This window comes from Mustela nivalis, assembly GCF_964662115.1.
Source record: "Mustela nivalis genome assembly, chromosome: 17".
Classification (NCBI taxonomy): Eukaryota; Metazoa; Chordata; class Mammalia; order Carnivora; family Mustelidae; genus Mustela; species Mustela nivalis.
In genome coordinates this window covers 55693978-55719396 of record NC_139036.1, presented here as the reverse complement: position 1 = coordinate 55719396, position 25419 = coordinate 55693978, and the positions used below count along the sequence as shown (strand labels likewise).

Sequence of the window (25419 nt, the reverse complement as noted above, 5' to 3'; positions counted from 1 at the left end):
GGCTGGAGGGCTGGAGGCAGAGAGGAAGGGGTGTCAAAGACCAGGCTGACCACCAGGAAGATCCTGGCAGTCAGGCCCATTGTATTCCTGATTTCCCCCAATTGTGGGCACCAGAGAACCCCCCCACCACAAGTCACACACCAAGCCCAGTGTATAGGGACACTCACCAGCAGATGAGCCCGGCCACCACTGCCGTCCAGGTGACACAGCAGGAGTCCCGCCGCTTGGTCTGCACGGCCTCGTCCTGCCTGCAGCAGCACACGCAGACCACGTAAGTCGCGAGGATGATGAGGTTGAGGCCCAGGCAGATGGCGGCCACCAGCCCCAGGAACAGCAGTGACTGAAGAGGAGAGGCCCGGGGTCAGAATTCGGTCCCACGGTGGGGTTCGAGAAGCACCCTGTGCTGGGGCCCCGAGCTCCCCCTGGGGCTGTGGGGGGTAGCCTCCATCCCCTCCTCTGCCCTTCCTGCCTCCTCCACCTCTCGAACACACCATGCCTGGCGCTCAGGCTGGGCAGGGGCGCCGGGGCCGAAGGCGCCTCCATGCGGACAGGGTGGGCGGGCAGAGGCCAGGAGAAGAGTGGATGCGGTCTGGGCTGCTGAGGCAGAGGTGAGGGAGAAGGAGCAGCTCGAGGCTGGGCCCCGGCTGGTGGTTTAGGATCCGGACCAGGCCCTGCCTGATGAGTTCCTCTGAGCCGTTCAAGAGACCGGGCAGGAACCGCCAGCCGGCAGCTGTGGGGGGTGAGCCGCGTGGCTGCGGGACAGACAAGGGGAGGGACGTCTATGAGGGTCTTGGGGCCGCGGCCTCTTGGAGGACACCGGGTCTGGGCAGGATGTTTTGGAAGCTGAGAGGAACCTGAGACAGGGCCAGGAAGGGAAGCCTGGCGCACCCGCTTCCTCCGAGCCTTGTTCTAGATGCTGGGGTCCCTCCAGAGCAACAAGAAGGCAGCTCTGGGCTGGAAGGCTGGGTGGGGGGTGGGGCAGAGTCAGAACATGTACCATGGGGTCCCTTTCACTGAAGCCGGAGAGGGAGCGCTGTCCCCCACAGGCCAGGGGAAGCAGCCAAGCCCCCGATTCTGGAGAGGGCAAGAGGGGCTGCCTCAGGCCAACAGAGCACCTCGGGGCCCTGCGAGGCGAGCTGCTGTCTGTCAGGAGGCCCGGAGGCAGCCCCTTCCTTGCCCTCTAGTCTCCCGATGCAGCCAGATGGACACCAGATGGCACCAGGGTTGGTGGCCGCCAGCCAGGGCTGGACCTGGCCGTCAGTCAGCCTCACCCTGCTCCCCACGTGCCCGCCTGTGATTCCAGCTCCACAGCCCCTGGTACTCTAGTCTGGGCTTCTGGGGTGGGAGCCTGTTTTGGGGAACCCGGTGCTGGTGGTAGTGAGGCAGAGTTGTCAGAGGCTAGGACTTCCTGTGCCAGACCACGCACGCACAGAGGAGACAGTGATGAAAAGAGAGGCTGGGGTCTGCAGTCCTCAGGCCAGGGTCATTTTCAGGGGGTGGGGGGGTGCGGGGCGGAGCCTCACCGGGGTGAGGCACCTGCTGGGTCCCCCCTGTCCTGTCCCAGGTCTGTGAGGGCTCGGGTTGGTTTTCGGAGCCCTGATTCAACCTACTCCTCCTGTCGCCCGAACCTGTAGGCTTCTGAGCCTCACCCACAAATGGCCCAAGTGGCAGGGACAGCCCGGAAGAAGGCAGGAGAGGTGGCTCATTTGGGAGCCAGGATGGTGGAGGTGTGTGGCGTGGCTTCGCCTTCCTCCATCAGCAGCGTGGCCGCCCCCAGTGGACCTGAACACATGAGCCCAGCGGAAGTGTCCCTGATGTCCTCACGGCGTGGCGGGGCCGGGGTTCTCGGCCTGGAGCACTGGGCTTGTCCCGTGACCGGGGCAGGAGGCCGCCCACCCTGTTGAGAAGGTGGAAAGGAGTCGCCACCTTCCTGCCCCCACGCCCCCTCACCGGAGTGCCCTGGAGCCCCAGACCAAGGTGAAGACCAAGGAGGACAAAGAGACGGGTGACAGGCGCTCGCTACGCAAAGTGAAGTTCACCGACCCGGCATGGTGCGCCATCTCTCAGAATGCAGAACCTTTAGAAATGCAGGGTCTCGAGCCTTGTTCCGGGCCCAGAAGGATGTCTAGAGGTGACCCCAGGAGGTCGGTGTCCCGCAAGTCTGGGGGGCGCTGAGGAGCGTCCACATTCTTTCTCAAACCTTTTCTATAAGCTTAAGCTTTTCTCCAAAGACTCGCTTAGCAGAGCCCCACTCTCCAGGGCCTCCTCTGGCTGAGGAGGAGATAGACATGCCAGACTGTGTCCTGGCCACCCTTGTGCAGGCCCCCGAGACCCCTCTGCTAAAACCCAGAGTCCCCCTAACTAATAGGCCAATCACTACGCAATGCCCCTACCCCACAAGCCAGCAAGGCCACGCCTGGTCTTTTACTTTACAGAAAAGAGGCCGGTGTCCCCGCCCAGGTTATGCCCCTGAATGTCCCCAGCAGCTCAATACCCTGGTAACAGCCCCAGAGCAGAGAGGACACAAGTGTCCACTGACAAGAGAACAGACACATACAATGCACTGTCGTCAGAAGCAGGAATACCAGGCAGCCACGGGAAGAAAGCCACGGCCACAGACGGCGGCGCGGGTGATCTCACAGACGGGAGGGTGAGGGAGACAAGCCAAACGGCAGTCAGAGGAGCCCACCTACGGTGAGTGACAGGTGCGCACAGGAAACACCTCTGCCAAGGGACAGACCGTGAGGGGCGCCTGGGGGGTCGGGAATACTCCGTCAGGATGGTTTCTTATGCACGTACTCAGGCAGACACTTAAAACTGCACTTTCTGGGGTGCCTGGGTAGCTCCGTCGGTTAAGCGTCTGCCTTCGGCTCAGGTCATGATCTTGGAGTCTTGGGATCAAGTCCCACGTCATGCTCCCTGCTCAGTGAGGAGTCTGCTTCTCCCTCTCCCTCTGCCTGTCCCCTGTGCTCTCTCTGTCTCAAATAAATAAAATCTTTTTTAAAAAATTTAAAAATAAAAAAATAAAAGAGCGTGCACTTTTCTACAAGTTGCTCCTAATGAAAAAAAAAAAAAAAAAAAAGGCAACAAAACCCCAGACGGACCTTTTGTATACGCTGGAGAGTGGTTTGTGTCCAGAACTGCTCCCAGCTACCCTGGACGTCCCGCTGGTCTGGACAGTCCAGTCTTTCCCCAAACAGGAAAATCTAGGACTATGCCATGTGTCCACACCCGGCGAGGAAGCACCGCCAAGAAGGCTGGTGCTGTCAGTCCCCCCAGAGCTCGGCCAGCTGCCCCCCTCCGTCTGTGTGGCGGCTCCCCTACTTTGTGCTCTCAGAGACCCCTCGGCCCCCTGCCAGCCCAGCCCCGAGGGCGCAGCCTCCCCACCTGCGCAGTGGGCCTCAAGCAGGTGCAAGTCCCGCCCGGGAGAGGCCGGGCCTGGGAAGCCCAACAGGGGTTTTTGGTTAGCAGTTCACCTCTGGATCTCTCTCCAGCACCGGTGCTGGGTGACAAGGGGAGCAGGTTTGGGGGGCAGGGAAGGAAAGGAGGAAGTTGGGGAGCGGAGAGTAGGAGGAAGGAGTTAGGAGGGCGGAGGGAACAGTAGCCCAAATAGCAGAACCTCCCCAACCCCCTTCCACCACCGTGGTGGCACCTGCCAACCTCTAATAGGCAATTATTTTCCTGCCCCTAATTAACACTGCAGGTCCCCATGTGCATGGCTGGTGGGGGTGGGGGAGAGCAAACCTCTCTTCCCAAGGGAGCTGGGAGCTCTGTTCACAGGTCCCCTGCTCTGACAGAGCCGAGAAAGCAGCTGACCACCTCAGGGCCCAGCAGCCACCCCTCCCCGCCCTGCCCGACACCGAGCCACCACCGTGCCCACAGCCCACAACAAGGCCTGGGCTCCAGCCTCCGTCCTCAGCCAAGTGACTTCAATTAGTTCTGGTTTTCCACTTTGTAATGGGAAACCCAGAGCAAGAAACCAGGACCCAGGCTGGGATGGGTATATGCACGCTGGGAACGCTGACCAGGACCCAGGCTGGGACGGATATGCACGCTGGGAACGCTCACCACGAGGGGGTTCTGCACTAGGCGCGGGAGGGGGTCTGCAGTGGGAGACCCCACCCCCACCCAAGGGGTCAGGAGACAGCTAGAGAGTGGGCTGGCCTGGGGCGAGAGCCCAGGGAGGGGAGCTGGAAGCACTTGGGAGGAAAGGGTTAAGCCCCCCCAGTGACCCCCCAGCAGGGGAGGGGGGCCCAGCGTGATTGTCCGATGACCATGACTCAGTGTGGAGGCTAGATGAATGAGGCTTCCTCATCCAACTTGGGCTCCTCGGCTGGGCTCCCAGCCTGGCCTTTCCTCCTGAGACCTGCCCCCAAGGAAGGGGGGTGGGGGGGAGCCCCATGGTTCTGGGGCTAGCCCCATCCTGTCCCCTCCCCTGGCCTGAAGACACACTCGGGACTCTGGGGAGCCTAGGAGCTGAGCCACCCAGTTACCACATGGAAATACACGTCTAAATGTAACAAGTTAAAAATGTCTTCTCTATCTCGCCACGCGTGTCCCCAAAGAATGGCTGGTCTACAGAAGCCGGAAAGGAGCTGGGGAACAGGAAACCCTGTGTGGCTCCGGCACTTCGGCAGAGGCAGCTGCTAACATCTGCATGGCGTTTTGGAGTTCATGTACATTCGTTCCTCAGCGCCTCGTCTTTCCGCCGTGGCGGGGAGCAGGGTGGTGCGGGCAGCTGGAGGTGGGAACTCCAGTGGCTTGTTCGGGGAGAGGCATGGCTGGGTGCAGGGCCAGAGGTCCTCGCTGTGGACACCTGACCAGCCTGGGGCCAGTCACAAGCGTTAGACCCCCTAACTTACTGGGTCCTTTCCTACTCTCCTTGATGGGGGTGGTTCTCTCCATTTCTGTGCCTCCCCCATCCAAGGAGAGAGACTCACACTGGGTGGTCCGGGCTGCTTCCCCTCTGTACACGCAAGCTAGAGCTGGGGGTATAGGGTCAAGTCCACTGGTCGGGGTGGGGGTGGGTGGGTGGTGAAAGGATCAAACATTGGCGGGCTTCCACTGCTCCCCAAGAGTGAAGACAGTGAGTGGGAACCCCTGCTTCTGCAGGAACTTTCTGGGAGCTGAATTCGCTCAGGATATTCTGGGTCACCAGGCAAGCTACTCGTCTGTCATATCCACTCTTGTAGGACCCCCTTTTTCTTCCAGATCCCTGCACAGCTGGTCCCTCCTGAGTTTTCCTCAGGGACTGCACCTGCCCCTTTCCATTCCCACTGAGTCTTTGGTGAGCGCGCACACACACATCCCCACAAGCCGGTGTCGTTCATTTGGACACTTGGGGCATGGGTTAGTTCTTCTCTGATCAGTGTCTGTAGAAGGAAATCTCTTCCCTCTGTATCGCCTGATACAAAGTACTGTTGCTGGACACATTACTGAACCCCAAGGGCAGCCCGTTTAATGGTTTGTATCACAGGTCCTACCACGAGCTCTGGGACCCTCTAGGTACTAAGCCCTAGTACTTGCAGATGAGGGAAGTGGGACTCAGAGAAGTATGGACACGTGCCATGACACACAGTAAGTGATAAAACGGGGATTCCAACCCAAGACAGCTCGAGAGCAGAGCCCCAGCCCCACCTACTCAGCTGCCAGAGCCTTGGGCAGCCTTGGTTATCACGTGACCCCCACGTCTGGCACAACATTTGGCCTCCATCATGTTTGCTAAGTACTCAGATGCCTGACAGCAGAAGGTGCCCCATCCACGATGTTAACTGGCCTGCCAACTGGGAGGAAGGGAGCTTCCAAAAGGGACCCATGGTCAGACAACAGGAGGACTTAACCAAGCAGGAGCCCCCTTAACTAACACCCAGAGCCATGGTCCGGCTGCCCAGGAACATGGACCCAAAGGAAGGGCATGCCTTCTGGAGTCATCTGGTGCCCAGCACAGTGAGCCAGAGGCTACCCCCTGAGAGGAGAGAGGCAGGGACTGTGAGCAGGGGCCCCTCTGGCTCAGCTGCCACCTCTCCAGGGCACTGAGTGCGTGGGGGAGGTGCAGTTCCCCCCACTCCCGCTCCACCACAGCTGCTGGCGGGACAGGTGCTGTCTCTGGGGCCACCGGGGTCGGGGAGTGCCCTACCACCACCCCTCGGGCATCTGGAGGTTTTCTTGACCCAGCCAGTTTAGATTTCCTCCCGCGGAGAAAAGAAAATTATGGTTGGAGACCTTCCCTGCCCCCCAGTACAGGATCTGGGGGCAGGGTTGGGGACACATCAACAGACAGGGGCACGCACACACATGCGTGTGCACACACACACACCAACAACACAGCTGTCTCAGAAATCATATCCGCCTCTTTTCATGCATTCATTGGGAGAGGAAGATTCCCTGGAGCTATCCCCAGGCGGCCGCATTCTCAGGGAACGCTGACTTCCAGGGGCAGAGCGCTGGGAGCGGGAGGGACAGACCCAGAGGAGGAGAGAGCCAGGCTAACCCACCCCACTGCCTCTCAGACTGCAGGAAGGGGTCCCCGATTCTCTCCTCTTTCCGGAAGGGCAGGCACCTAGTGCCTGGGGCCTGAGGTTGACAGGGACACTAGGGGCTATTATTAGACTCCCCAGCCCAGTGCACTGCATGCCCTGCCCAGTCAGGATCCCGGGCCCTGCAGAAGGGCTGGTCGGGGAAGGCTAACAGCTGACTCCCGGCTCAGCCTCCCCCTCAGCCTCCCGGGACTCAGCAGAGGCCCGGCTCTGCCCCAACCTGCCCCACACGGGCAGATCATGTCCGAGAACCTGACACTCTGCAGGCAGAGGCCACCAGGGGTCAAAGTCCCAACATGGACGGGTAGCTCTCAACAAACAGGTCCGGTTCTGGGCTTTTCAGCCTGAATCTTTGACCCAACGGTGGACTGACTCAGGGGCTGGAGCAGGCTTGGCTAGACCTCAGAAGGCTGGGAGAATCTTAAGCTCCGCAGGGCTGGGAGGTCGGGGGAGCCCCTCCCCAGTGGGAGTAGAGACACAGCGGAGGGAAGGGGCAGAGGGAAGGGCCCAAGGAGCAAGGAAAGGGCCAGGGCCGAAGTGCAAGGATGAGGGGAGTGGCCGGCCAAGAAGCCAAGACCCCAGCAATCCAGGGCCTTGTTCTGTGTTGTACGTACTGAGCAGGAGGGTGAAGCTGGGGTAGGATCGCGCTGACCGGGGACACGTCCCTTCCCCCAGATCTCCACATGTGGCTGCGGGCTCTGGGCGCACCAGAGGTTGGTCACCCCCGCCCCCCACGCAGCCGCCTCCCCCAGCCCTGCAGCCGTTCAGGAGAGGCCCAGGCAAAGGGGCTGCCAGCGGCTCCCACCCTGCGGGCAGGGGCTGGGGAGGAGGGGGGCTGCACAGTCGAACTCAGGAGAGACCAGTCAGTTTCTGCTCAAACTTCTCCCAGGCCGCAGGCACCCGGAAAGAGAGTGCCCGTCCTGGAACCGCAGACGGAAGAAAAGCCCGAGGCACCTCGAAGGAGTTACGCGGGTACCCGCACAAAAGCCCCCCTCCCCCGGCGCTCGGCCCCCACGCCCCGCACGCAGCCCCCGCGCCCTTCCTCCTCCCCATTCCCCGATCGCTGGCAGAACTCCCATCTCTGCAGCTTTCCCGGCCCACGAGGTTCCCAGACGGGAGCGCCATGGCCAAGAGCCCCGGAGGAGAAAGGGAGAGGGGTGACGAGACTACGGGGCAGGGTGGGAGGCGGGCCGGGAGGGGGTGGGGACGGGGTGGTGCGGGAACTTGGGGCGCCGGCCGTGGCCCGGGTCTAGCGGCGCGCACTCACCTCCCGGTAACTCTCATCGCGGGGGTTGAAGGTGTTGTCCACCGGCTGCAGGCGCAGGCCCAGGTGCGGGACGCTGTGCAGCCACGCAACCCACCAGGGCGCGACGTACTCCACGCGCGCAGCCGGCATGGCTCGGCCCGAGTGCTCCCGCCTGCTGCTGCCGCCGCCGCCACTCGGCCCGGGACGCGCGCCCCGCCCATCCCCGCCCCGCCCCGCCCCGGCTCAGGCCCCGCCCCCCCCCGGGCCAGACCCCAGTCCTGGGCACGCCCTCGGGCTGCTGCGGCTGGTGCTCGGGAACCAGCAGGCTTTTCCTGCTCGGCATTCTGTCTTGGCCCCGCGGGCGAAAGAGATGCAAGAAGTGAAAACTTCCCCCAACGCCCCTGTTTCTTCATAGCGGTCTCTAAGTCCCCGGGCTTCTCGTGACTAATTATCAAATCAGGATATAGATTGTCAATGCGTGCTGCGAGCAGGGCAGTCCTGGCGAGGCGAGGTGGTCCTTCCTAGAGCTTCCAGGGCGGGTAGTGAGTTCACAGTTTGGGGGCGGCAGGGAGCGACAGTCTGCCCCTGGGTCACTAGTTCTAAATTCACTCTCGTTTATCGAGCATCCGACTGTGTAAACCACGTGTACTCAGAGCAGTGAGTGGTTCTGTCCTGTGAGCGCCCAGCCTATCTGCCCAAACAACTAACAGATGCGGCTTTGGAAGCCCTGGGGACTGAGAAAAGTAGCTTGATTGTGCCTGGTAGGCGGCACCGGGCAGGCCTCCCGGAGGGACCGTGGAGCTGACCAGAGGGGAGGGGAGGAGAGCCCTGGGAGCGCCCGGAAAGGCTGGAACATCTCGGGGAGACACAGGACTGTCCACAGCACACGTTCACCAGGCACCTATGTGCCAGGCACGGAACAGAGCAGAGGTGTGGCGCCTCAGCGGGCGGCTGGTAATAGCACACACAGAAAGAGGCAAACTGCTGTCTTCGAGGGGCGTAGGAGAAAAACATGAGCAGAGCGGGGTCTGTGGATCAGGATGCGCTCAGGTTGATCTGGTCAAGCCTTGTGAACACCTGGCTGGGGTACGCTGAGCGCTCACAGAGGCCCCAGGCGTGCAAAGGCTGGGTTGGGGAACTGCAGACTGCACCGTGGGATGGGAGGGCAGGGCGGGGCTGGCAGGTGGAGGTGGTGCTTGAGGCAAGGACAAGGTCAAGGTGAAGGGCCACCTGACGTTTAGGTGGGAGTGGAGGAGTTAGGGGTCCTGCTGGATCAGGCTGGAGTTGGACACAATCTGGGGGTGGTCACAAGAGGGGGCAGAGACATGGGGGAGAAAGGGGACTCCAGAGGAACCCCTGAGTTTCCAGCTTGGGGATCTGGGCAAGGTGCCCTGAAAATGTGGTTGTTGGAGGGGAGCAGACCACAGACGTCCCTACCATGACCGCTGTCAGAGGTCCCTGGGGCCAGGAGAGGGAGTCCGGTCCTGCGGTCGGGATCCCCGGGTCTGACTGCGGCCATCTCATCTGTGCATGCCCAAAGCTCAGGCGCCCAGTGGGGCGCTGAAGGCCGGAGACACCTCCTTTTCTCCTACGGGTTTTCATTAATTCAACTATCTTTGGCTGAGCATCTTCTCCGTTCTAGGGAAAATGGGACCAGTAAAACCCCCACGTTCCTGTCTGCATGGGGTCTAGAGTTTATTAGGGGAGGAGAGGCAGCTTTTACCCGCCCCAGTGATGAGCCGCAAACCCGGCTGGGTGCTTTCACGAGTTTCCTGGTGGTAGAGGGTGAGGGCGAGCTTCTCCGGGCGTCCTGGGTGGGGGTTCTGAGCAGAGAGACAGTACATTATGAGCTCGGACCGCAATCCGGCTGGGGTTGTAGGGTGTAAAAGGAGAATCAAGGAAGTACAGTACCATGGCTGGGGAGCAAACTGCAGGCCGGGAAAGCAGAGCAGAGGCTGACTGGTCCCGGGTCTGGGGCGGTGTAAGAGGGAAATTTCTGGGAGAGGAAACATTAACTGCAGTGGTATTTATACAACTGTAAATGTTTGTCAAAATTCACAGAACTGGACACCAAGGAGGGTGAATTTCACTCTAAGTTTTACCAATAAGCCTTGCTTTATTTTTTTTTTTTAAGATTTTATTTATTTTAGAAAGAGAGAGAAAGCTGGGAGGGGCAGAGGGAGAGAGAGAGAAGCTCAAGCAGACACTGTGCTGACAACGGACCTTGATGTGGGGCTCGATCTCACGACCCTGAGATCATGACCTGAGCCGAAACCAAGAGTCAGATGCTTAACTGACTGAGCTACCCATGTGCCCCTCAATCAGTCTTACTTTCAAATAAATACCTTTATTTAAAAAAAAAAAAAAAAAAAAAAAAGGAGGAGGGGCGCCTGGGTGGCTCAGTGGGTTAAAGCCTCTGCCTTCGACTTGGGTCATGATCCCAGAGTCCTGGGATCGAGCCTCAGCCCCACATCGGGCTCCCCTCAGCAGGGAGCCTGCTTCCCACCTCTCTCTCTGTCTGCCTCTCTGCCTACTTGTGATCCCTGTCTGTCAAATAAATAAATAAAATCTTAAAAAAAAAGTAAAAAATTAAAAATAAAAAAGGAGTGGGGGTGGGGGGTGGTACGCAAGGGCCATTTTGCCCAAGGCCTGTTAAGGATTGTGGTGTTTGAGGCGAGCCTGCTGCCTGCCCAGGAAAATGTACCTGAATGTCCTGGGGCCCTCGGCAGGTGGGCTCTGACAACTGACGTGAGGACACAGCCCGGCTTGCTGTGATGGGCCCTGCTTGGTGCCACATGCACAGTTCCCCCTCCTGGTCCCTCTACAGCGACAGCACAGGAGGCTCCGGCTGCTGATCCCGCCTCCTGAACACCGGAAGTCTGGGGATTTGGCATTCCTCTAGAAGATTAGAGTCTGGACAGTGATTCTGAGTGCTCCGGGGAGAAGGGAGGGGAAGATACCAGAGATCCCAAGTGGGAGGGCCTGCCTCCGGGAGCGTCCTGTCACGCTGGGGATGGACCTGGTGGTTGGGGGGCCAGGGTTCAGCCCCAGAAGGAGGGGGTGAGGCAGGGGCAGGCCTGCTGACAGGCTTGAAGACAAACCAGGGAGGCGCCCTCAGGGCCGGCGCAGCAGCCATCTGGGGGCAGCAGTGAACAGCAGAACCTGCCTGCCAGTCTGCACCCAGTTAGACAGTGACCCTTCTAGCTTCTTCCTCAGAGGCCTGCTCAGGGGACTCCAGAGTTTCCAGCTTGGGGATCTGGGTGAGGTGCCCCCAAAATGTGGTTGTCGGAGGGGAGCAGGCGAGCAAAGCAGCAGAACAGGAACAGGAGACCAGCGCCCAGGGACTCTTACGGGAGTTGAAGAGAGAAGAGCCCTCCAGCCCATTCCAAACCAGCAACTGCGGCCCCCGCCTCGCCACTCAGCCAGTGATCGGTTTTATTACAAACCGGTAAGTGGACATCAGCAACCCAAAGCAGTGGTTGACCCAGGCCACCCGAGGGCTCAACATGTACCTAGGACTCCTACCAACTTAATCACTCTCTGCCATCAGCCTAGGCCACCAGGGCCGGGGTTGAGAACCGTGGCCTGAAAGGGTATCTTCTCCAGGCACGGAAGCCAAATGTCCACAGGGTTTGTCTCCTAGGAGCAGGGGCCTGCCTCTGCACAAGATGCCGGGGCCAAGGGGGTCCAGTGACAAGCCCTCCCTCTTCCTGGGAAACCTGTGAAGTCCTGGGCTGGTCACCGAGCGCCTGAGGACCCCTTCTGGAGGAAACCCATGCCTCTCACGACTGGATTCAAACTCCCTTACAATTTCTATAGGAAAAAACTCAACTAAATGAATTCAGGCACTAGGCTTCTGGGCATTTTATCAAGTGAACCATTTCTAGACCCGCACTGGAGACTGCTCACTTGTAGGATGTCGCCACCTTGCGGTCTGTCCTGATATGATCCCATGCAGCTCAAAATTGCCCAGTGCCGGAAACGCCACTGCCACTGAACTTTCTCTTCGTGTATTCACCGTTCGGCTAGACTGCTGCAGCATCAGTGTGATTATGGGTTATGTGCCGTGACTGTGCGGCAACTCACGCCATGTGGGGAAAGCAATCTGGCCGACCCCGCTCAGCCTCCTAAGAACTGGCCCTGCACATACGAGCCCAACACAAGTTGTACCGGCCACGCTGTATAGAGGCAGCTTTCTCTGCTTAAACCATGTGCATCACAGGACACTTGTCCAACCCCTTTAGCTGTCCTCGGAGGGGAGAAGAGGATCCTAGGAGGCTGAATGCCCAGCCGCCACATAGGACACCTGCTGGCCATGGGGCACCAATGCCCACCATGAGAGCTGACCTTGTGGTCTCTTTGTTCAGCACTGTCCCATCCCTGCCTAATTTTCCCATGGTGACTCTTCAGGCAGAGGCATGCAGTTCTTCCCAGGGGCTGGGACCTGTGCATGGTGCTCAACAGTGAGGTAATTTCTCAAGATCATGTTGGCTGACAAGTAGTAGAAGCCGGATCCGCAAGGAGTCAGGGCTGGCTGGGACCTGAGCCCTCACAGGCCTGTTGGAGCAGTGGGCTGCACTCACACCCCTGCCTACCCCTGTGAACTCAACATCCACCCCACTGTCTTGAGGTCTAGGGTAAGCTCTCTGCAAGAACCCTGGCTTCTCCCCCTAACCTTCAGCTGCATTTACTGGGTCTCTCAGTCCCAAGATCCTGTTTCCCGCTCCCTCTCCCCCTGGAGAGCGTGGCCCATTTTGCTAGACCGACACTCATCTGCTCTTAGCAGTAATCTTCTCACACCCTACAGGTTCTGAAGCTCCACTTTACCTCAAGCAGCACTTAGGAAATAAAGTGTCTTAGTCTGCTACTCCTGCATCCAGGAATCCTTCCCCCTGGTGGATCTGAAAGCAGTGTTTGGAGGACCGGATGGCTCAGCCTGTTGCAATTTCCAAGAAGCTAATCAACTCCACCCCGTAACTACCATTTTCATTATTAGGAAGTTCACTTTACCTAAATTACTTTTAAATCCCATGAGGGCATACTGGCTTCCTTCCACAAATATCTGCCTCTTCTGTGTGTTTCCATCTATTTATTTTCAAACTTAAGCTAAAAAAGGATGGTTTTATTTGTCCACTGAGATCACAGCCAAAGATCAGGGATGAAAGTAGCAACCGGGATTCCCATCGTGATCCCACCGGAAGTGCCGACCACGTGGCACTTCCCTTCCTGCCCTTAAAGACAAAGGACATTTTAAGAATTTTTAAAACTTTAATACAGTTCAAATCAGTGGATCAGGTTCACTTCAGCTCCTTCACCGCCAAACCTAGAGGAGAAGAGATATAAAATTGAGTCACCCAGGACATACATTTACTCGTGTTTGTCTGGACTTTGTACTTACACTAAAGAGAGTTAACAAACCCAGAAATTAAGCATACCATGGCAGTTTTGCTTAAAATATTAAGTTAATCGGGGGTGTGAGATCAAGTGGAACCTGCTTAAGATTCTCTCTCTCTGCACCTCTCGCAAGCCCTCTCTCTAAATCTAAAGAAATAAAAATAAGAAAATACTAAGTCAGTGTTGGGGGCGCCTGGGTGGCGCAGTCAGTTAGGCATCCAACTCTTGGGTTTCAGCTCAAGTTGTGATCTCAGGATCGTGAGCCTGAGCCCCACATGTGGCAACAAGCTCAGGAGTCTGCTCAGGACTCGCTCTCCCTCTGCCCCCCCAAGCCCCCGCATGCTCTCTCTTAAAATAAATAAATCTTAAAAAAAATAAAAACAAACAAAAACTTTAAAAATTAAGTTAGTGTTTGATAATTAAAAACAAAAACACTGTCAGAAAGCAGTCCATGTCTCAGCCTTCACGGAGAGATCTCGGAAGTCCCTACGATGTCAAGCCGCACTGGCCAGCTGTCCAGTGTGAAGGGGCGGCCTGAGCCCGCTCTGCTCTCTGGGCCATCTCTCCCCTCCCCCCAGGATGGGCCTCAGTCTCACCTAGGCTCACAGCCTATTTAGTTTTTCAACCTGCAAAACTGGGGATCGGTTGACAGCACCCACCTCGTAGGATTGTCGGGAGAAGGAAGAGTTACCCAGAGTTAAGTGTTCGCTGTTACTATTCCGTGTTAGAAAAGCACAGACGGGAGTGAAACAAACTGTTCTCGGGCCAGGGAAACTACTTCTGGAACGGGATGAACTCAGAGAATCACACCAATAACTCCTTCCACCACCAACAGCAAGAACAGATACTTTGACAAGCCACAAGATGCACTTTCCTAAGTCTGGGGACAACGCCAAGAAACGAAGACAGCGACACAGGAGCCCTCCACATTTCGGGTCGGCCCCTCGGGAGCCCAGGCTCGCTCACCTGGAGGCAGGGACTGCTTCAGTTTCTCTGCCTTCTCCTTGTCCGTGATGACCAGCGTGTAAAGGTATCTGCTGCACCGAACTTTGAACTTCACATTGTCCTTATTTTTCTTGATCTTGACGGCTACCAAAGAGACCGGAATCAAGAATTAAATGGTACCACAGAAGAGACATCACACAGTTCACCTGCTGTTTATGCAGCGAAGTGGCACTTTTGGCAACCACGCTCAGGGCTCTGCTCCCCTCCCTGGACCATTCCCTCTGCAGAAACAGAAAGCCAGAGGCCCTCTAGGACTTCAATATTTAAAGCAGCATCAGAAACCTACACTTCCCTTTTATCAGTATGTCAGAGCCTTGGGCTTAATTTTACCTGCTGTATCTGACACATGGAACGCATGTGAGAACATTCTGTAACCACCTCCCCTCTCCTGGGAATCAGTTCTGGGGCCCCGGGGCCATGGTAACTACTTCCTTCAGGATCCTCCATCTAGCCCCAGGGTTATGTGCTAAAGCTTTTCCTGAAGTTTACGAACCCCATTTTCCAGGTTCTTTCCTACTTCCAAAGCCCGTCTCAGGACCACAGCTCAGACAACAGAGCCCCAGATGTTAACTCGAGCTCAGTGGTGCGAGGTCTGAGGTTTTGCTGTCGGCAGACACGTGTTAGTGCGTTTCCATGGAGGACATTTCATGTATCCATCAAAACTCTACATTCTAAGTTTAAAACCAGCTCAGACACTCTCGAGAGCTCCTTATCATGAGCGCACTTTAGTGCCCATCCCGACCCAGTGGCCGGGGGCCACACACAGGTTTGCACATGGTCAGCCCGCGCATCTGACCAGACAGCTGGGCACACAGGCCCTCAGCCCCACAGAAGCAGCACGGGATTCACTTGGACTTACAACCCACGACTCCATCCATCTCTGCCAGTCCGGTAGGTGCTGAAGAAATGAGGCGTATCACGAGAAGCGGCACCTGAGCCTGCCCAGGGCAATGGCTGCCTTAGCCTATGTTTTAGGAGATTTGGCAAACTAGGTCTTCATTCAAACAACCTACTTTGCTATCTTAATATTCCTCTTAAAATCTAAGTAGGCTGCATCGTCCCTAGCAGCTGCCCTGTGCCTCTGACAATCTCAAGACAAGATGCGAGGAGCTCTTTAAGAAAAAACGTTTATTCAACGCTGTCCTACTGTGCGGTCCCTCCATGTAAGGGCACCCAGCCCCAAGAACCGGAAGTAGCGAGAGGGTCCGTACACCACTGCTCGGGGCAAGGGGATCTGAAACAGCCAAAGGGGAGAAAGCCCCTAAGTGACCACTGCCGGACGCACAGATCAACTGCGGCAGCCCCCATGGAGGGTCCCTGAGCCTCAGAAAGGAAATCCTGACCGACGCTACTGAATGTCACCGCACGGATGACGCCCGGAGATACTGTCTAAACCAAGCCAGCCAGGCCACAGGGACAGATGCTGCTGCTGCTGTCACCCACAGGTTTCTAGAGCAGTCACATCAGTAAAGCAACAGAACGGTGGAAGCCAGGGATGGGAGGGAGAATGGTGTGTTGTGTTTCTTGGGTGTAGTTTCGGTTTTGCAAGATCACAAGATCAAAAAAAGCCCAGTTAACGTCTCCAGTGCCAGCAAACTGTACACTTAAAAATAGTAAGGTTTTGCTACACATATTTATAATTAAAAATATTTTTTTAAAGTTTACCCAGTAAGTCCTAAACACACTGTGTCCAGGGGACCACACTGTAAAACCAGGCTCCCGCATTCCCAAGTAAACTGATCTGAGGGGACTGGGTACCATTTTTTCATGATACTAAGGATTCCAAAGGATCCTCTGATGTGACCCTTGCACCAATCCCGTGGGACAGATGCTATTACCCCCCCCTCCCGGCCCCACCTTCAAGAGAGAAAAGACAGTGTTGTGTTTAATCTGTTGAGGCTGGCCACCCGCTGTAAGGGCTAGGATTTGAACCAGGCTGTAACCTCACATTCCCTGGCCTGAATTATGATGGTCACTATCACATCTCTTTACAGCATGACAGTACGCCAACAGTGCCACCAGCGGTCCCCAGAACGCCAGAAAGGGTAGACCTTCCTCCTTGTTCCCACAGGTGGCCACCACTTCCAACAGTCCCAGAGGATCAAAGGGGACAGCGACACGCACAGGACCCACTAGAACGCTCTCCCCAAGCTCCCACCATCTTTTCATTCTTCCACTGACGGAGTGTGAGAGTCGGGGCCACCTCAGTCCGTCAGCAGACACGGCTCTGCTTTCACGAATGATCGGATACTCTCCTGAGGACACATCTCTGAGTGGAAATGGGAGCTTTAAGGAGTATTTGATGAGGCAGAAAAATGAGGACCCTGGGCTACCCCGCACAGTACGGACTCAAGATCTACCCTGTAGGAAGCACGAGCCCCCACACCTCCCTCAACCGTAGTAACACGGTGCCAGCAGGACTCCCTCCCCCATGGGGCACACCAGCAAGAACTCTCGGGGACCAGGGGCCGGTACTTCACCCAGTGAAAGCTTTGCTGTTGGAGGCTTCCGGCACATCGTTCCCTTCTTGTTTACAGACCCAGGAAACTAACTCCTTCCTACACGTGAGAGGCAGACCGCTTCCTACAGCTAACCGTGCGGGGCCGGGACTGAGGCAGCAGTGGGCCCAGAACCCGACACGGGGCACCAAGGTCAGGGTTCCGAGACCCACACTTCCAGACTTCCACCTGGTAAGGACTCTGCTCAGACACATACTCTCCTGAACTAAGGATGGTTTTCAAAATGCTCACAGCCAGCCCAAGGGAACACACTGCCCTAAAGTCTTATCTTTGGGTAAATGGGATAAAGTCCCTGCTCCCAGGCAGCCAGGATTGGCTGACATCAGCCCCGGGACCAACGCTCCAGGTCTTGGTGAGATCAGGGGAGGGACCAGGGGAAGATCTAGAGAAGGACCAGGGGAGGGACCTGGGAAAGGTCTAGAGAAGGACCAGGGGAAGGTCTAGAGAAGGATCAGGGGAGGAACCAGGAGAAGGTCTAGAGAAGGACCAGGGGAAGGACCTGGGGAAGGTCTAGAGAAGGATCAGGGGAAGGACCTGGGGAAGGTCTAGAGAAGGATCAGGGGAAGGACCTGGGGAAGGTCTAGAGAAGGATCAGGGGAGGAACCAGGAGAAGGTCTAGAGAAGGATCAGGGAAGGGACCTGGGGAAGGTCTAGAGAAGGATCAGGGGAGGGACCAGGAGAAGGTCTAGAGAAGGATCAGGGAAGGGACCTGGGGAAGGTCTAGAGAAGGATCAGGGGAGGGACCTGGGGAAGGTCTAGAGAAGGATCAGGGGAAGGACCTGGGGAAGGTCTAGAGAAGGATCAGGGGAGGAACCAGGAGAAGGTCTAGAGAAGGATCAGGGAAGGGACCTGGGGAAGGTCTAGAGAAGGATCAGGGGAGGGACCAGGAGAAGGTCTAGAGAAGGATCAGGGGAGGGACCTGGGGAAGGTCTAGAGAAGGACCTGGGGAAGGTCTAGAGAAGGATCAGGGGAGGGACCTGGGGAAGGCCTAGAGAAGGACCAGGCGAAGATTCAGAGAAGGCTCAGGGAGGGACCGCTCCAGGGGCACGCAACCGTCGTCACCGACCCTTGCAGTCCAGGTCCCCCACTTACACTTGGCGTCCTTTCGCCGGGCCGTGAGCAGGAAGTCCTTGATCTCCTCGATTTTGCGAGGCTGCAACGCAATGAACAGGCCCGTGAGCTGCGCTGACACGCTCTTTACGGTCGTGACTTGACCCCCGCCACCAGCGCCTCACGCCCAGGAAACCGGGACACCCGCCCCCGCTGCCCTCCCCCGAGAAAGCCCCAGCAGGGGTCATACTCACCATGGCTACGGAGGGAGCAGGGGAGCGCGCGGCCGGCACCTGCGGAGAAGACCGATGTTAGCGTCAGCGGGGCGCGGGCAGTGGCGACGACCCCCGCTTCTCCTCCCCACCCTCCCCCCGAAATGCCCACTCCTTCGCACTCCATCCTCCCCTCCCGCACCCTCGGTCCACACCCAAGGTCCCCAGATCTCACCCAACCGTGGATTACCCCGGATTACCACTCAGTGCCCCATTCACCGCGCGAAACACTCACAGCAAGCGTAAGGAGGAGGCCGGAAAAGAGCGGGACTTCCGTTTCCGCTCAGTTAAACCCTCCCCAGAAGGAAGCTGGGTACGGTGTCTGCAAAGGGTCAAGAATTACATAAGCGTTCGTCCTTCCCATTGCAGCCCTCTGCCCCCTCCTGGCCGAGATTAATAGTACGGATCAGGAATAAAACGGGCCGCCCTCCTCCTCCGTCCGCTTTCTTTTCCTTTCCCACGCCCAACCCCCACCTCGGCTTTGCTGAGCTTCATCTCCGATCCAGTTTAAAGACCGAACACTTATTACCTACCGTTTTCTTTAGATGTGTGCATTGAGTATCTGCGCAGAGATACTCCTCCTATGCACATGTTAGAACCTCTTTGTGGGGGTTTCTCACTCGTCCTTCTGGTCCCCTTTTCCGCGGACATCTAATCTGGCATGAGTAAGGCCCTCGTTTCCAGTTACTGGGGCTTTTCCACTTGCCTCTTCCAATTCCTTTAAAAACCGGTGCACATAAGGGTAAATTAATACTTCCAGCAACTGACATTTAAGGAGCACTTATATGGGGCATCTCCTGTGCTAAGCATTTTACCCCTGGGACCTCGGATCTTTAGGCGCACTTGGGAGAGATCGATCTGGTGGGTACCCGTTTTAATCGGAGCCAGGGGGAGGGGAGCTGAGAATGAAGACTGTGCTTGCAGGGAGAGCGGAAATCGGGATTTGAACCCAGCGGGCGCGGCAGGTGGCCCCTGTTTTCCGAGGAGGCCCGCGAAGGCCCGATTCCTTGGTCCCTGTGGTTCCTCCCAGCTCCACCCTGTGCCTGACATTGCTTACTCTCGGCAGACTCCAGGACACCTGAGGTTATCGATTTTATTTTTATCGTCCACTTTTATTCTATTTTCAACCTCTCTACAAATGTCTACATTTTATTATATTTCTTCCCCCCAAATTTAATAACTGCACAACAGAAAGTAGTTGCCATGTGTTTATTATCACAGAACAGCCTACCTGAAGAGACAGAGTGCAGCGCCATGAACTTCACTGTGAACTCACTCCCTCCATCCTTCCTTCCCTTCGAGGAGCCCAGCTTCCTAGGAGTACTGGGGATTGAGGGAGGGATGATCTGGCAGTCCTTGCCCCTGGGAGATCCCACGGTGCTCCAACTGTGCAGGGAGCCTTTTAAAAGAAGCCAAACCGCATGTGCTAACTACAGATGGATCTGGGTATTAACAGAAGGAAATGTTAATTGGTAGGAGCCTGAAGGTCGGGGTCCCATCTGGGAATCATGGGAGCCTTAGCTCTGACCTGAGAAAAACATCCCGAAGTTCCTCAGTCTGACTTTGTCAGTCCTCCATCCCAGGCTGATGACTCTCTGGTCTTTGGTCCACCACTGCTCAGCCACAAGCAGCCACCCTTTCAGCCCAACCCACTGACACTTCTTGGCTGCATGTCCTTCCTTGCCTGCACTGTCCCCCTCCACTACTAAGTCCCGCCCAGTTTCCACCTCCCCCTGGGGCAGGACCCTTCACCTCTGACTCCTGTCACTGGTCACTTGTGCAGCCCTTACGTGTACAGACCTCCCGATAAACTGTGTGACAGTGTGAAACTTTTGAGACATTTGTGCCAACTTTTCTTTGAAGACAAGAATGGGGCTCAGCATTCTTTGGATAACTCTAGAAATTCAATATTTCTATCTAGCTGTCACAGGTACTCCCTGCTGACATTATAGGGTTCTCAAACTGGACGCACCATCTGAGATCACTCACTAAATGAAGGGTGGATGGACCAAGGGCTGGAGAGGGGGGAGGGGGGATGAATTAATTAGCACAAAGCACATAATAGGTCCACCAAAGAGTGGTTAAATGAATGCTTGGTGCTTCTTCCCTCTATAGGACCTACAAGACAGGGAGGGACAAGGGATGGGGGAGGGACTACAACTTCCTTTTGGCAGCAATCCCAGAGAGACAGCTGTTCACCCTCTTGAGTTGTATAATAAGAGAACACAGACATGTACTAACAAAACACAAAGGCAAATTTGCTCAAGTACTAAAAATTCTCTCCAACTCCCCAAGAGGCACAAATAGTAAAATAAACCGCAGCCTCTGAAAGGTGAAGCAAGGAACCTAGAGGGACATCTGCCATGCTTCATGGACAGGTGAGCCCCAGATACCGTGGTGTGGCCAAAGCCTGCATCTCTGAGGGGGAGCCCGGGGCTGCACTAGACAGAGCCTTCCCCGATGGTGCTGATACACACACTACACAGGAAGCCCTCCCTGTAGGAGATGAAGGCCCCCAGACTTGAAAGCCAGGCTCCCATGGTCCAGCCATAGCACTGCTTCTGGAAATAGACCGTTGTGGCAGGTAGGGTCTGGGGGTGGGGGTGGGGAGAAGAGGTCGGAGGGGGCATGGAACAAGGAAGGTTAGTTAAGCTCTCTGGTGGTCTCGTCCCAGTCTTACCTGTATCCTTGGGGACCCAGACATTCTCCCATTCCAGATGCACACCTTGGGCTCGGGGGCCTTTCAGACCTGCGGGAAGTCAGTAAGCTGGACCCACTTGGAGCGGAAGTCAGCGTGTCGGCCGTGAAAGGCTGGTGGGTTTGGGCGTTGCATCCAACACACATCCGGAGAACCCAGGGTGGTAGTAAGAGGTAAGATGGTGAGCAAGGTCCTCGGGGGCCCTCGTGGGGCTTCGGTGGGGGAGCTCGTGGTCTGCATGAGAATGGGGGGTAGAGGAGCGGCTCCCCAAGCTGCTCTGTGCGCCTGCCGGGCACCCTGGACTTGCTCACTGTAGGCATCAGGGCACAATGGCCCGTGGCCGGTTCCAGTCTTGCCTCCTTCACTTACTTGCTTCTAATGCGATGCGTGTGGGGTTATGCTACCTCTCTGCTTCCTCACGGGGCTGCTGGGAAGCCTCCAAGGGATAAGGGAAGAAGCTAACTGCCCCGTGTTCCTGACTTGCCCCAGGAGGTCTGGAAACAGCCCCCTGCCCTGGGTGTAGTGCCCAACAGTGGACAGAAGGGGGCGCCAAGGCCCCGACTGGAAAGCAAAGGTGCAGCCCCTTGCTTGCCGCCTTCTGAAATCCCAGGCTGCCGGGACCTATATAAATGACAAGTAATATTTGTATGGTATTTAATACCTGATGGGGTGCTTTCATATCAACTATCTCATTTAATAATCTCCAAGCGGCCCCCAGGAGGCCCGTGCTTTTGGTTGCCGGCCGGACTGGCCTTCAAGCCACCTTGGGTGGGGGGTTGTATTAAACCCTGCCGGTTTTCAGCGGGGATCAGTCTTCAGTCCCTCTGGCTGAACACGGTTACCTGGAAAAAGGATGCGGAGGGATGGAAGGAGCCTGGGGTGGGCATTGGGACTGGTGGTTTTGGGGGGACCCAAGATGGTGAGACTAAAGGAATGTGGGTATCTCCCCTCCTCCAGCTACTCCCTCACAGTCGGAGAGAACCTCAGGGCCTGGGCTAAAAGCCACAAAGCACGACTGGTCAAATTGGAACAGGGTTTCTCAAACTGGGTGCTACTGACCTTTGGGGCTGGGCGGAGGGCTGCTCTGTATGCTGTAGGATGGTTACAGTCCCTGACCACCCCCCGCCCCAGCGGCCAGACCTCCACGATCCTGACAAACAAGCACATCTCCAGATATCACCAAATGTCCCCTCACTTCTTGTTGAGGACCGCTGGCCGAGAATGACAAGACTAGCAGAATATTCTTTACTATAATGGGCGTCTGGTCCGTCTGGGCCTGTGGCCAGGTCACTTCTGGGCACAGGCCACTGTCTTTGCACCCCACAGTCATTTCTCATTTTGGAGGCTAGCCCTCTGTCTGGGTTGCTCCAAGGACTGGTCCCTCCTCCCTCTGCTGCTTCTGCTCCCGGCTCTGGTCTGCAGCGGGTGAGGTGTGGGCAGGTGGTCACACTCAGAAGCTAAGGACCAGGATTCTCCTCCTCGGTGGGCTGGAGGCCTGGTGTAGGGGGTGGGTGAGGTGGGAGAAAAGGCTCCACCCCCTACCTCCCCACCACCTTAAGAGGCAAACAGCCCCCTGCCCTGAGAGCTCAGTGATGACATGGAGTCCAGCCATCTTCAGCGAGCCGGCTGTCAGCCAGGCACCGTGCTGGGCGCTATCCTGTCAGCACCACCTTGTGGCGCTCCAGCTTTGTGCCAGGCCCTGCACACATGTGACGACACAGAAACCAGATCCTGTCTGTCTCTGTCCCCATCTCAAGCAACTCCCAGACTGGTAGGGGAGGCAGTGGCGAGTCACAGCTGTGTCTGCAGTAAGTGGGACCAGGTGGGGGCCGTGAGGGCCTGATCCAGGCTGGGGATGGGGCAGGCCTGGGGAAGCCCTCCAAGAGGAAGTACCACGATGCTGATTCCCAAAGGAGGAACCCCACGCTGCACCCTCGGAGCAGCCTGCCAGAATGTGCAAACAAAGGCAGATGTGTTCCGGAGTGGCTGGAAGGAAGAAGCAAACAGACTTGGGGGGCATCAATCCAGGAGGTCTTCTTGGAGGAAGCCTTGTGATATAGCATGGGAAGAAAATTGTTTCAGGGCACCTGTGTGGCTCAGTCAGTTAAGCGTCCAACTCTTGATATCAGTTCAGGTTTTGATCTCGGGGTAGTTCTCTGTTCAGGAGGGGTTTTATTCGCTCCTTCCAAGTTCTGGGCCTTCTGCCCATTGTGCATAGCCTGTGCAACCATCGGTGGCTGCCCTGCTTTGGAGAAACCAGAAGACACGAGGAACAGAACGTGCTTAGCCCGGCAGCTGGCTCTGGAACTGGTCATTGAATGTGAGTCCCAGGCAGGAGTGGCCGGCGTGTTTGCAGAGCCACAGCCTGGGGGAGAGGGGCAGACATCCTTCCTCCCCAGAGCTGGGCAAGGCGGGCTAAGGAAGAGCATCCCACCTGGGCTTCTCCAGCAGGGGGAGGGGGGAACGACTGATGACACCTCATCACCTCCCCTGCTCCCTTCCACTGGCCCCTCTCGGTCCACGAGCTGCTTGACGGTGTCCCCTCTGCTACCGTAAAAAGGATAGATTAGACACCGTGCTCTGGTGAGGAAGACAATCTCGGGCGGGGGGAATCCACCTCGAGCATAGAGGATGAGCTCCTCTCCTATCTGTCAGTGTGTGCCAGGGTGAGGGGACGTTAGAGGAAGAAAGAGGAAGGGCACGGTCCCTTCAAAGTAAGGGACAGGGGCCAACCTATCGGCTTGTATATATCTCGCATTATGCAGCGGGAGAGGAAAGATCAATAGAGCTGTCAGCGGTTCAGTGCATTCCCACGGCAGATGTCCCCATCTCGGGATGCTCCAGACGGATGCTCCAAATTAAAAACCCGGGGAGGGGGGCGAGGGGCTGAAGGGGTGGGAGATAAACACCCTGACAGACCAGAGGGAAGGAAGGGACGCCACGGAGGACCTGGGGAAATTAAAGTCCATAAATCCTGAGGCCCAGGGAGCATCCCGGGTGTGAGTGACAGGAGACCCTTATCTCCTGGAGCCCTGGGTCTAGGGCCCCTTCTGCCAGGTGGGGGTCCTGGGGGGGCAGGCGTTTCGTATTAGCGGCATTAATGGAGCCCGGGGTGGGGGAGAGGGAGGGGGAAGCCGAGTGATTCTGTTGATACCCCCATATCCTGGGGTGGGGCGGTGCAGGGGTCCTTTGGGTCGGGGACAGGCCTGTGGATTGCCAGAACTGCACACGGGCAGGGGCGGCGCTTTGCTCCCTAACTGCTCCCTCCCGTGAAGCTCTGGCTTCCCCCGCAGCATCACCTCCCCTCTCTGTCCCTGTCTGTCTGCCTGCTCATCTCTCTCTTTCTCTGGCTCTTGCCGTCTGCGAGTCTGTGCTCTGCCTGCTGGGTGCCCGCTCTCCCCTCAGCCCCAGAGACGGTTGCCCTGTGCCCTCCCCTCCTCCGTGGCCTGGGGGCTGCTTCAGCCCCTCCTTCCAGCCCTCGGTTGGCAAGCTTGTGGGGGAGCCTGAGGATGTCCGCACGTCCTTCCCAGAGCTGGCCAGCTGCTCTGGGGACTTCTGGAAGAACAGGAGCTAGTGGGCGAGGTGCCTGCACCCCTGCCTGTCCCCACCCACACTTGCTCCCCCGCCACCCCTCCCCCCCACCAAGACTCACCTGCCCAGGGAGGGCTGACAGAAAAGAAAAACCCAGAGTCAGGCCCACATGGGGTGTGGGGTGTGGGAAGCAGACCGGTGCTGGCTCGGGGAGAGGGCCGCTTCCCACGCCGGCCTCCTCCCCCCACACCTTTGCATCCTTCTAGGTCCTGACAGGAAACAGGTGCAGCATGACTGGTGATTGGAGGATAATTTTAATAGAGGAACTGGTTTGGAAAGTGTGGGCAGGTGCATGAAACCAGGAGGGAGACGGGCGGGAGGGGGTGTCACCTTACTAGAGATGGGGCTGTGTGGAGGGAGGGGCTGTGTGACCGACAGGCTCAGACCTTCAGCCAAGCTTGGCCCAAGAAAGAGCTCAACCTGCAGCAACCCCTCGGACAGAGCTGGAGAATGAGTCTCTCGATCTCCCTCTCCGTCCTCCCCTTGGTCCTCCCTCTTCCCTCCCTCTTTCCAGTCTCCTGCCAGGCCACCCTTTTGGCTGAACCCCGCAAGGTCATGGTGGTCCTCCTTGGGGCACAGAGCAGGGTGGAGGTAAGGACTTAGAGACAGTGCAAGATACCCTGTCCACTACTCCTCCCCAGAGATCAACCTGCACCCCGGGGTGGCCATATGACCTAACGTGGCCTTGTCACCATCTGTCATTTTCATGGTCCCAAGGCAGACCCAGCCCCTGGGGCTCTCTCTCCTATCCTGTCACCAAAACAGCCCCCACATTCCCTGATCTCCCAAACCCAGGCCAGGTCTCCAGGTTAATGTGCCTGTCAGCAGGCACGGACCTGCAGTGACTGCCGTCCAGCCGGCGCACAGGTGAGCCTGCCCACGTGCCTCCCGCGCACAGGTGCACCTGCGAGCATGCCCAGCCACACTTGCGAGCGTGCACAGCCACTCAGCCAGCCGCCTGCGCTTCCAGAGAAACAGGCCCGAAGCTTCCCAGCGTTACATCACCCGGGACAAGTTCTACCAATTAAACTGGTGACCGCGTTTCCAGAAGCAATTACCGGGGCGCCGCAATGCCTCCCAAGGTGAGGAGATTGCAGACAGCGCTCAA

General features: G+C 57.3%; 2 protein-coding genes across 5 annotated transcripts in view; both read right to left on the bottom strand.

Annotated features, from left to right (window-relative positions):
* TTYH2 (tweety family member 2) overlaps positions 1-8002 on the bottom strand; it is a 36797-nt gene extending 28795 nt beyond the window's left edge. The window contains exons 1-2 of the mRNA XM_082705044.1: positions 7804-8002; positions 168-340 (exon numbers count right to left, since the gene is read on the bottom strand). Coding sequence (XP_082561170.1) covers positions 168-340; positions 7804-7932 — 302 coding nt within the window. The 5' untranslated portion in view covers positions 7933-8002. The remainder of the gene's footprint in view (positions 1-167; positions 341-7803) is intronic.
* Positions 8003-13030: 5028 nt separating this feature from the next.
* On the bottom strand, positions 13031-18339 carry RPL38 (ribosomal protein L38). Of its 4 annotated transcripts, none has more exons than XM_082705088.1 (5): positions 18258-18339; positions 18005-18043; positions 17793-17853; positions 14143-14265; positions 13031-13105 (listed from the first exon to the last, which is right to left on the bottom strand). In XM_082705088.1, the coding sequence occupies exons 2-5, from the start codon at positions 18005-18007 to the stop codon at positions 13080-13082; spliced, it is 213 nt and encodes a 70-aa protein (XP_082561214.1). In that variant the 5' UTR covers positions 18008-18043; positions 18258-18339; the 3' UTR covers positions 13031-13079. The 4 variants fall into 4 exon arrangements, with proteins under 4 accessions (XP_082561214.1, XP_082561217.1, XP_082561215.1 ...); XM_082705091.1 differs by having other exon boundaries at positions 18213-18318; XM_082705089.1 differs by having other exon boundaries at positions 18223-18298.
* Positions 18340-25419: the final 7080 nt, after the last annotated feature.

Bases quoted from the DNA above. Each gene is read 5' to 3' on its own strand.
- RPL38 (XM_082705088.1), bottom strand. The intron at 14,266-17,792 runs GTAAGTGGGGGA...TCTCTTTGGTAG, and splicing joins CCGGCGAAAGGACGCCAAGT to CCGTCAAGATCAAGAAAAAT. The intron at 13,106-14,142 runs GTGAGCGAGCCT...CTTCTCCTCTAG, and splicing joins GAAGCAGTCCCTGCCTCCAG to GTTTGGCGGTGAAGGAGCTG.